This window comes from Eptesicus fuscus, chromosome 10 (assembly GCF_027574615.1).
Source record: "Eptesicus fuscus isolate TK198812 chromosome 10, DD_ASM_mEF_20220401, whole genome shotgun sequence".
NCBI lineage: Eukaryota > Metazoa > Chordata > Mammalia > Chiroptera > Vespertilionidae > Eptesicus > Eptesicus fuscus.
In genome coordinates this window covers 16775936-16788114 of record NC_072482.1, presented here as the reverse complement: position 1 = coordinate 16788114, position 12179 = coordinate 16775936, and the positions used below count along the sequence as shown (strand labels likewise).

Here is a 12179-nt window from a genome sequence, read left to right as displayed (position 1 = left end):
TCATGTTTTTGTATCCACTTAGCTGCTCTGTCTTTTGATTGGAGCATTTAATTCATTTACATGTAAGGCTATTATTGACTAGAGGCCTGGTGCATGAATTTGTGCACAGTGAAAGGAAATTAATTAGAAGAAATATTTTAATATCACTACTCATCCTTTCTCTATAATAGAAGTGTCAACCAAATTCACAATGGACAATGACAGATTGAAACACATGCGTGTGATTGGTGCCAGTGAGAGCTTTATATGTATCGCGCATTCGCACGTCAACTTAGCCTTTTATATATATAGAATATTCCCAGAGCCACCAACTGTAAATTCTCCTTACACAGCTCTAGTCCACTCTATCCTCCATCTGCTGGAACCCAAGGTGAGTGGCTGCACACAAAATTTTGTACACTGGCCCTTTAAGAGGGTGTCTGCATTTCTAGCCATCTCTCCCTGGCAGATAGAAACCCTGATGCTTTTCACAACCAGATGTTATGTGGGCACATTTCTCAGTTCTGGTGTCCTGGGCCCATCTTGGGGTTTAGACCCCAGAGTTCTCAATAGGGAACCCCTCAGGCCCCTGCAGCTGAGATATCCTGCCGAAACTTCAGCTGTTGTCTACTGAAGCCCAGCCAGCCCTCAAACGCCTCTGCCCTTCCTACCAGTCTTTATGCGGTCTCCACTTTCCATCTTTGGTTATAAGGGTTCTTCCCAGCTAGGCTTCAATTGGTAATTCAGGATGGTTTTTCTATATTTCAGTTGTAATTCCAGTTTGGTACTGGGAGTGGGGGGGCGGGGGGAATGTCAGTGTAGCTTCCACTTAATCTGCTGCCATCTTGGAATTCCCACTGGCGGATTCTTATATGTATTATGACCAGGGATCAAACCAGCAATCTTGGCATATCGGGGCAACACTATAACCAACTGAGCTAACCAGCCAGTGCTCTTTTTTTTAAATTGAATTTATTGGGGTGACATTGTTAGTGAAATTAGATAGGTTTCAGGTAGACAATTATACATTAATTTGTATACTGTTGTGTGTGTTTACCATGCCAAGTCAAGTCTCCTTTCATCATCATTTATACCCCCTTTACCCTCTTTTACCTCCTTTCTCCCCCACTTCCCTCTGGCAATCTCTATACTGTTGTCTGTGTCCATGAGTCTTCCTTCTTATTTTTTGCTTTGCTTAATCCCCTGGCCCTTCTCACCCAGCCCCCAACCACTCCCCTCTGGGAGCTGCTAGTCTGTTTTCTGTATACATGAGTTTGTCTCCACTTTCTTAGTTTATTTTGTTCATTAGATTCTACATATAAGTGATATCATATGGTACTTTTCTTTCAACTGGCTTATTTTACTTTGCATAATACTATCTGAAAGTAGTAACCAGTATTTTCTTATCACAAGTTATTTCTACATAGCTTTTCATATCTACAATGTCAAGAAAGTTTTTTAAATTGACAATCCTATCTAATAAAGAGGGAATATGCTAATTGACCATCAATCTGTCACAAAGATGGCTGCACCCACAGCTGAGGCCACGTTCCCATAAGGAGCCTTAACGAGCAATCAGCAGGGACCTGAGGCTATGCCCTCCCTTACCTGGTGGGGCTTGACAGGGAACTTCAGGCTGCGCCCCCCGCCCTGGCATCAGGCTGGGGGACCTCAGGCCGCACTCCCCCGCCCCAGTGCCAGGCCAGGGGACCTGAGGCCATGCCCCCTGCCCAGCAGGGCTTGGTGTGGGACCTCAAGGTGCGCTTCCCATCCTGGTGCTGGGCTAGGGGACCTCAGGCTGCTCCCCCCACCCCAGCGGCAGGCCGGGGGACCTCAGGCCGCATCCCCCACCAGGTGGGGCTTGACAGGGGACCTCAAGGTGCACCCCCAGTGCTGGGTCAGGGGAACTCAGGCCGCGCCCCCGCCCAGAAGGGCGTGACGGGGGACCTGAGGCTGCACCCCCTGCCGGTGCTGGGCCGGGGGCCTGAGGCTGTGCCCCGCTACCTGGCGGGGCTTGACAAGGGTGGGACTGGCCAGGTCTGGATCTAGCCCAATGAGGGGAGGGGGGCCGGCCAGGTCTGCATCTCACGTGATTTTGAGGTACATGTGGGTGGGCGGGGACTTGACTCTGGGTCCCATTGTGAGCCCCAGACTATGACAGGAGGAAGGTTTTCATATACATTTTACTAATTTTCTTTCATCTCTGACACTTCTATTATAGAGAAAGGGCAAATAGCAATATTAAATTATTTCCTCTAATTAATCCCCTTTTAATCCAGTGCTTACTCACTAGTTAATAAATAAAACTATTAACAAGGAAGAGAATAAAGGCGATACAACAAAGGCAGGGACATATTCCATGACTTTATGTACCACTACTATTCTAAGTCTTTCACAAACATCTTCCACACAGCAGACCATGAAAAATGTATTATCAGCGCTGGCCAGTTTGGCTCAGTGGATAGAGCACTGGCCTGCGGAGTGCAGGGTCTCAGGTTCGATTCCATTCAAAGGCATGTACCTCGGTCACAGGCTCCTCCGTGGCCTGAGCCCTGGTTGGGGCATGTGTAGGAGGCAACCAGTCGATGTGTTTCTCTCACATCGATGTTTCTCTCTGTCCTTCCCTCTCTCTTCCACTCTCTCTAAAAATCAATGGATAGTGTCCTCGTGTGAGGATTAAAAAAAAAAAGAAGAAGAAGAAGAAAGAAAATGTATTATCATCATTTTACCAATGAGAAACAGAAACTCAAGAGATTAACCTGTCCAAGACCGCAGAGCTAAAGAGAGGCAAAACTAGAATTACATCTAGTTCTGACTCAAGTCTTTTATCTTTCTACTATATCATTATGTTGTCTTCTTTACTGACAACAGTTCTTTAACATAGTTCATGCAGTCCAGTCATGTTGGATCCTCATTCACTGAAAATACTATGTACTTGCTTCTCTCCAGCGGTCTAACAAAGGTAGCAATTCTACCTGGAACTCCATAACCCCCAAAGAAAACCATCAAAAGTTAAGAAACACATGGATTGAGTTATTTGTTATGTATATGGTGAATCTTCTGCAAAATTCTTTCTTACCCTCATCTAATAAAAAATCACAACACCTAGGCCAGTGGTCAGCAAACTCATTAGTCAACAGAGCCAAATATCAACAGTACATCAATTGAAATTTCTTTTGAGAGCCAAATTTGTAAAACTTAAACTTCTTCTAATGCCACTTCTTCAAAATAGAGTCGCCCAGGCCGTGGTATTTTGTGGAAGAGCCACACTCAAGGAGCCAAAGAGCCGCATGTGGCTTGCAAGCTGCGGTTTGCCGACCACTGACCTAGGCCATTAAAGAAAGATTCAAGCTGTTCAAGATTCTAGCTATATTGCTGAGATATACCACCTTATTTGAGACAATCAAAACCTTAGAAAATATTATCATTATCACCATTATGAAGCAAAAACTCTTATGATTAGGGATGCAGTATCATGTCTACAATATACTTTCAACTGACTCAGCTGAAAATAGGTATTTGTTTATTTATACATACAGGTATAAAGCTAATTTGACAAAATATAAACAGCAAATTTAGGTGCAGAGCATACCATGTTCACTGCACAATTATTCTTTCAACGTTTCCATAAAATTTTAAAATTTTCAAAATAAAATAGAAAGTTGGGAGGGAGGGTAGGGAAAAAATTAACCAAACAACTTATATGCATACTAGAGGCCCAGTGCACGAAATTAGTGCACGGGTTGGGGGGTGGGGTGTCCCTCAGCCCAGCCTGCACCCTCTCCAATCTGGGATCCCTCTCACAATACAGGACTGCTGGCTCCCAACTGCTTGCTTGCCTGCCTTCCTGATTGCCCCTAACTGCTTCTGCCTGCCAGCCTGATCACTCCCTAACCACTCCCATGCCAGCCTGATTGATGTCTAACTGCTCCCCTGCCAGCCTGTTTGCCCCCAACTTGCCTCCTCTGCTGGCCTGGTCACTCCTAACTGCCCTTCCCTGCAGGCTTGATCGCCCCCAACTGTCCTCCCTTGCAGGCCTGGTGCCTCCCAACTGCCCTCCTCTGCTGGCCATCTTGTGGTGGCCATCTTGTGTCCACATGGGGGCAGGATCTTTGACCACATGGGGGCAGCCATCTTGTGAGTTGGAATGATGGTCAATCTGCATATTACCCTTTTATTAGATAGGATAGAGGCCTGATGCATGGGTGGAAGGCCAGCTGGTTTGCCCTGAAGGGTGTCCCGGATCAGGGTGGGGGTTCCCTTGGGGCGTGGGGCGTGGGGCGGCCTGGGTGAGGGGCCTGTGGTGGTTTTCAGGCCAGCCACGCCCCCAGGTGACCCAAGCAGAGGCCCTGGTATCTGGAATTTATTTATCTTCTACAACTGAAACTTTGTAACCTGGAGCGGAGCCAAGCCTCCTGCTCGCTCCATGGCGGCAGCCATTTATGTTGGAATTTATGTATCTTCTATTATTGAAACTTTGTAGCCTGGAGTGAAGGCCTGAGCTGGCCAAGGCTACAGAAGCTTGGCTTCCTCAATCGCCCAGGGCAACCCTAGCCTTCTGCTCTTCCAGCTCCGTGGCTGCCGCCATTTCTGTTGGAATTTATTTACCTTCTATAATTGAAACTTTGTACCCTTGAGTGGAGGCCTGGGCCTGCCAGGGTGTGTGGAAAGCTTGGCTTCCTCCATTGCCAGGGAAACCCAAGCCTCCCTCCTGCTCTCTGTGGCCGCAGCCATCTTGGCTGGGGTTAATTTGCATACTCGCTCTGATTGGCTGGTGGGCGTGGCTTGTGGGCATAGTGGGATGATGGTTAATTTGCATATTACTCTTTTATTAGATAGGATATGCATAACTCATGGACCAGATAATAGTGCAACATAACTCATGGACACAGACAACAGTGCAGTGAAGGCCTGGGGAGCAGGTAAGAGCAGGGTGGAAGGGTTCAATGAGAGATAAATAAATAAAATAAAATATGATGTAAAAAAAGAGACAGAACACCCTACCCCATTCGTCTGAGAGGCTGTAGCTGGGGAGGAGTCATCTGAATGGGTCTTTTTCTCCTTATGAGTCAGAATATTTTAGTGTCAAAGAGCAGAGCCTGAACTAATATGCTCATTTTTTAAAAAATGTAAACTGCAAGATGTATTGTCAGTGACCATATTTTGATAGTATTCAGAATTTTCATTACTTTCTCCAGTGCTTACTCAAAATCAGGAGGCATACCATTTACTACCAACTGTTTACTGGGAATGAAACAATGTGTAGATTGGCATTCTAGTCAACTAATTTTTCATGTAGCAACATCATTTCTTTCAGCACAGCTACTAGTGATCTATCACTATCAACCTCAATGTATCTGTTTACATGCAAAAAAAGCACTTCTGTAGCATGAGTTCCCATTAATAAGGAATAGAAATTTACAAGCACTGATAACCTTCCCTCACACATGCTAAGTGTAGATTCTCATCTGACACCCATTTCTTCCACATATAAAGTGAAATATCTACTAATATTCCACAATTAATGTTAGACAGAGTTGTGATGCTGAAAGATGTCAAATCTTTACTCTCTAAATAAAATACTCTACACCATCCACTATCTTTGTGCCTGATTTTACAAGGATCTCAGAAGTAATGTGAGACTTGTATCTGTTTTGCTCTTCTATAACTTCAGCAACTTATAACAGTCAACTTTGTCCTGGAAAACATTATTTAATACTAGTTCTAGAAAATACCTGTTTGTTTGACTGAAGAAGTTATCATGCTTAACTTACACGCAGTTTCTTTCTTTCTATTTTTAAATATGTTTTTATTGATATATATTTTTTTTAGAGGGAGAGGGAGACAGACAGAGAAACATTGATGAGAGAGAAACATCAATCAGCTGCCTTCTGCAGGCCCCTACTGGGGATGGAGCCCACAACCCTGACATGTGCCATGACCAGAATCAAACTGCCAACCTCTTGCCCTAACCAGATTGGCTCAGTGGATAGAGCGTCGGCCTGAGGACTGAAGGCTCCCAGGTTCGATTCCGGTCAAGGGCATGTACCTTGGTTGCGGGCACATACCCAGTGGGGAGTGTACAGGAGGCAGCTGATCGATGTTTCTCTCCCATCGATGTTTCTAACCCTCTATCCCTCTCCCTTCCTCTCTGTAAAAAATCAATAAAATATATTTAAAAACCAAACAAAACTGGCAACCTCTTGGTGCATAAGATGACACTCAACCAACTGAGCCACACCAGGCAGGGCACAAAGAAAAGTTTCAATAGCTTCATGACTAGACTTCACAAAAAAGCCAATACTTTTTTGGCTTTAGAGACTATAAAAAAAAGTAGCTAACAAGTAGCTTCCAGATATTTAACATCATATTATCTATTTGAGCTTGTCCTTAGTTGCTTATTCAAAATTCAACACATCCAATTCACTTGTCTTGGCACACAAGATTTAAATAGAATATTCACTCTGCAATGTTTATCACTATAAACTTTCACAAAATGGTTTTAAGGGTTGTTGTTTTTTTTGTTATCCTCACATGAGGATATTTTTTCCATCGATTTTTCTTGTTGTTGTTGTTAATGCTCACCCGAGGATACTTTTCCATTGATTTTCAGAGAGAGTGGAAGGGAGGGGGAGGGGAAGAAGGAGAGGGAGAGAGAGAGAAACATTCAAGTGAAAGAGACACATTGATTGGTTGCTTCCCAAACACGCCCTGACCAAGGCCAGGATTCTAGCCTGCAAATGAGGTACGGGCCCTTAACTAGAATCAAACCTTTGACCCTTTGGTGCGCAGGTCAACTATCCACTGAGCCAAACCGACCAGGGTTCCATTGCTTTTCAGAGAGTGAAGGGGAGAAGTGCAGGGAGAGAAACATCGATGTGAGAGAGACAGAGCAACTGGTTGCCTCTTGCATATGCCCAGACCAGAGGTGGAGAGTGAACCCACAACCCAGATATGTGCCCTTGACCGGGAATCAAACGCGCGACTCTTTGGTGTGCAGGTCAACACTCTAACCATTTAACCACAGTGGCCAGGGCTTAAGGTGTGATTTTTTTTAAATTACATTTTATTGGTTAACAGCGTGAACTGTTATTTAACACTAGAGGTCCAGTGCACGAAATTCGTGTGTGTGTGTGTGTGTGTGTGTGTGTGTGTGTGTGTGTGTGTGTGTGTTTAGGGGGGGAGCAAGAGGGGGGTGTCCCTCAGCCTGGCCTGTGCCTTCTCGCAATCTGGTACCCCTCAGGGGATGTCCAATGGCCAGTTTAGAGGTTAGAAAAAAAAACCTTGTGAGATAAAGAAAACAAACAAAAAAAAAAAACAGAGGCCACTCCAGCAAGGTTGGGTTCTGAGGAGCTAGGGTTAACTTTCTGCGTGAAGATTTGCCATGCCAGGGAAGAGGGGAGGAAGGAGCGACTGTGTGAGAGTGCGTGCGTGTGTGTGTGTGTGTGTGTGTGCGCGCGCGCGCGCATGCGTGTGTGTGTGTGTGTGTGTGTGTGTGTGTGTGTGAGAGAGAGAGACACACACACACCCCCAAAGACTCGAGACTCTTTTGTTCTAAAGCACAAAACTTAGCTTTCCCCATATTTATCACATGTCTAAACACAAACCATCATGTACTTCAAGCAACATGTATTAGGGAAGAAGAATGCAGCCTTAAAGCAAAGGGTGGGGGTGTAAGAAGTGAGTAACTCCTCTCGTCCCCCCAGCTGAAGCTCCTCGGGGGCTTGCCTCTTTGTGAATCCACATTTATCTCTTGGCGCATGGGAAGTTAGGGAGCACAGCATTATCCTCGGAGGGGAAGGTCATGGGGACTGCACCCGTGGTATCGCCCCAAATTTCATTTCCTCACCCTCCTGGGTTGCTTTCTACCCCACCATTAATCCAGTTAATGGGGTCGGAGGTCTGCAGCTGGACGCCTCCAGGTGGAGAGCGTGCTGGGGGCCGGGTGGTCCAGCTCTGAGGCAGCCTGTGGGCAGCAGTTCAAGGTGTTCTGCCCCGCTGCGCCAGACTCAATCCAACTGGGTGTAGGGAGAGATTGGGTGGCTCTGCAGCAGGCAGCTCCACGGCTAGCACCTTTAAATTGCATGCTTCTGGGGGGAAAGAAAAGCCTCCCCAGAAAGAGGTTTTTTAAAAGCCTTCAGGGACCAGGAGGTTAGCTGGCCAGGGCCATCCTTCCCCTGGCTGCCAGCTGCTGGCCCTGCCCCCCGGCCGCACCCACCTTAGCCTGGTGCCTCCTGCCACCCACCCCTGATTCCCCATTCCCCATCAGGAGGTTGGCCAGCAGGCCCTGATCAGGCAATCGGGGTGGTCAGTGTGAGTCATAGCAACCAGTCGTTCTGGTTGTTTGGTCCTTCAGCCGTAACAGTTGCTTAAGCTTTTATATATATATAGATTGCAATGAACCACTTTTTAAAACTAGTCTATTTTGTGATTGAAGGATATGATGCAAACTAACAATAACAAAAATCAGATTTAAAAAAAAAACACACACATAAGCTTGCTTTTCCTGGAAAAGTAATCTGAAAGCAAAAATAACCTGCATCCTGTTTTAAATGTTAGCTAGCACCAAATGACCAATTTAGTCCTTCTGGCACAGGAACTTAAAAACTAGTTATAGAAGATCCTTAGGAAAAAACCTAAGCTTCCTGGCACCAATGACATAATGTGTGTTTTTTTCTTTCTTACAAAAAAAAAAAAAAAAAAGGAATTACGACCCATATGAGGAAGATAAAATTTAGTGTGTCTTTTCCTATTAGGAGATAAAATAAAATACTCATAACTTTAAAGCCCTTTGTTTAGCCTTCACTTAAGAAGAAACTTGTCTCTTTATAGCTCAGTAAAGCTAAAGAAAGTGGTAAGTGAATTTTAGAGTAGGCATAAGTCATAAATAGTCCTTCTGTGGGCCTGAAAATTCTCCTTGTGCACAGAAATTCTACATAGAGCTTCACCTGTAGGATGTGGACACTCCGTTAATTCTCCTCAATCTCCAAACAAATAGAATTTCAGAATTCAGGACAATTAAAACTACTGAAACTCTCCATCTTCAGCTAGTGCACTGAAAAGAGTACAGGTGATATCTAAACATGGTTTGTACGTTGCATTTACTGGGATACAAAGAACACATAGAACCCTTTTATTGATCTGTCTCAGTGTCATAAAATCTGTTGCATTTTTATGAAAATTTGGTTTTATTTTATGAAAGTAATCAAAAGGTAATATAACCCAGAAAGTACAGGTTTCTCTAAACTTCAGACAGTAGCATAGAAAGTAAAAAGTTGAGATATAAGGAGACTATAAAAGTCATACATTTCTCTTACATTTGTGAAATGTATGTAAATATAATTTGTTTACAGTAGAGTACTTGGTACTACAAGAGATTTGAAGACCACAATATCAAAGACACTAAGATAAATGTGGTTGAACACTAATTTACTACTTATTAAATTAAATTGAACAAAGTAATTAGTAATCAATCTCTCAAGGAGTTTCTGGTTTTACTACGATAAAATGCTATCTGCTCCCATAAATGTTGCACTTCTTTGTACATGTTTAATACTTTTTGGTACAGTCTTTCTCAAGATGTCAAGCTCTTTTAGAACAGCAATATTATCCATCTTTTTCTAACACTTTCTCACAAGCAACAAAATAAAACTCAAGAGTTTCAGGGTGGGGAACATCTTGGGCTGTATAAGGCCCAAGAAATCACTTGGTCTGGCCCTGCCAAGGCATTAGGGGTGAATTAATTAAATGTTTGACCAAATATAGCAGGCTGATTTTCAAGTTGATAATTTTGTATGGCCTGCAAATGATATTATAAATATCCAAATGGCCCTTGGCAGAAAAAAGGTTCCCCACCACTGGTTTAAATGATCTATTCTAAGGTAATAAGATGGACTCCAACTCATGTCTGATTTCAAATGTGGTGCTGTCCCTCTATGCTAAACTGTTCTAACATTTGCAGAGTACCAAATATTTAAAAGGCACTCTCTTGGGGCAATCACCTTGGAAAACTGAATATTTATGTTCAGATGTCTAACCACTAAAGAAACATACTATCAAAATTCTTGCATCTACCTATACTGCTTAAGGATAAGCAGACACTTAAGCATTTCAGTAAATAAATGATATTAAAATAAATTTAAGGCAAAGTGTTAACAAGTCAACAGAGCCTATAACAATAATAAGAAAACAACTCCCACACATAGTTGTCAGCAACTGATATAAAGAATTGAATATACATGGGCCAGTAACTGGTAACATGAGAGTAAGTGGGAAGTTTCTCCACTCAGCTGCAAAAGACTGAGCTAATTTTTCATAACATAATTTATGAACAGCTACAAGACATCCTTCTATTTTGATTCAATTTAAAAGTAAAGGAATTATGTACATACTTTTTTTAATGTTTTTAGTTGGTGGATGTGGCTGAATTCCTCCAGCTGGAAGTCCATAGGTGCTTATTCGTTGTACAAGACTTGCTACATTCCCATGCCTTTCCCGTCTGATGGGCAAATTGTCATCCTTGGATTCTGTTTCTCTCTTAATTTCCTATAAAAGGGAAAATTAGGAAATAGGCAAATTAAGTTATATTTTATTAAATTCTCTATTGTAAAATGCCAAAACACAGGTAAGTGATCTATAATAATAAAAGTGTAATATGCTGATTAGACTGGACAGCCAAATGACTTTCCAGACGTCCTTCCGGACGAAACTGCCCCAGCAGGGGCTGAGTCAGGCAGTCAAAATGGTTAGGGGCGATCAGGCAGGCAGGCAGAGTAGTTAGGGGCGATCAGGCAGGCAGGTGAGCAGTTAGGGGTGGTCAGGTAGGCCGGCAAGCAATTAGGGGTGATCAGGCAGGCAGAGTGGTTAGGGGCAATCAGGCAGGCAGGCAGAGTATTTTGTGGAAGAGCCACACTCAAGGGGCCAAAGAGCCGCATGTGGCTTGCGAGCCGCGGTTTGCCGACTACTGTACTAACCTAACTCTCTTTTCTAGTTCCTGGACACCTAGTGCCCCCAAATTACTCTTTGGCTATCATCTTCAACAGCAGTTTTATTGAGTACTTATTTATTAGTAAGGCTTCTAGTGTTTCTTCCTTCTTTTCCCTTTACTGCCTTTACTTAATTAGCCAGTAAATAAAATACATATTAATCCCGTAGCATCCATTGTCTACCAACTTCACTTTTTTTCCTGATTTTGAAAATGACTTCAGGAGATCCAGTAAAAAAAAAAAAAAAAGAGTCCTCACTCAGAGAGTATCCTGTCTTGACAAAGTACACTCAGAAAAACTCTGAATCTCATTCCACAAATGAGGAAAGCCTCTTACATAACAAGTAATCCAATTTTTCAATCCAAAATTGGCCAAGAAAAAAATACACGATAGGGATAATTTCCAGATAAGAATGTATTATACTGATTTATTTTATTTCATAAGGGGTAAAAAGTAACAATTAAAGGAAGTAAAAAGTAGAACTAAAGGAACCTGAGAAATATAAGCAAATGAGGAAGCTAAAAAGATGGGAGAGAATATAGTTATTCTTCACCTATTAAGGTAATCAAAGATACTTAACTGTGATTGCACTAAGCAAAACCAGGTAACCTGAAAGATTATCAATCCAAAATTCACAACCTCTCCTTCATGTTGCAATATATCTATACAATAATTTGGTTTTCTGATCATGGCCAGTGCCATGATCATGATTTGAAAATAGAAATCACTTAAGTTCCATATTATAAAATCAAAGGTCACAAAGAATAAAAACTAGGTAAGAGCTTCTTTTTTCTTAAATGAAAGAGAGGATATCTAATCACTAAATTCCTAAACAGTTACAGATGTGTTTATGTTAATTAAAATTAAGGAATATGGTTAGCCAGAGACGGGTAAGATTCCTCAGGGAAGGAACAACCTAAGACAGGCACAGTCGCAGAGGGGCCATCAGGAGAGAACTTGGGGGTCAACAGAGGTGGGGCACAGACCCTCACCCCCCTAACTTAGCAGGGGCCTGAACCCTCACCCCTTCTGAAGGAAGTCTCCTGCCCCAATGGCTGCTTAACGTCCCATGCCCAGCTCAAATCGGGACCCGGGTAACAGACAGAGACTTGGCGGACAGCAGCTGCCCTCTCACTGCAACAAGAATTGTTTGAGTTGTCTTGAACCCATTGTGAGGGGAAGTGGGTTTTTTATATCTAAATCCAGCCTACCACC

At 43.2% G+C, this 12179-nt stretch overlaps 1 protein-coding gene across 1 annotated transcript in view; it reads right to left on the bottom strand.

Annotated features, from left to right (window-relative positions):
* CD2AP (CD2 associated protein) overlaps window positions 1-12179 on the bottom strand; it is a 102566-nt gene that overhangs the window by 69916 nt on the left and 20471 nt on the right. The window contains exon 3 of the mRNA XM_054722611.1: window positions 10371-10524. Within this exon, the coding sequence (XP_054578586.1) occupies window positions 10371-10524 (154 nt within the window). The remainder of the gene's footprint in view (window positions 1-10370; window positions 10525-12179) is intronic.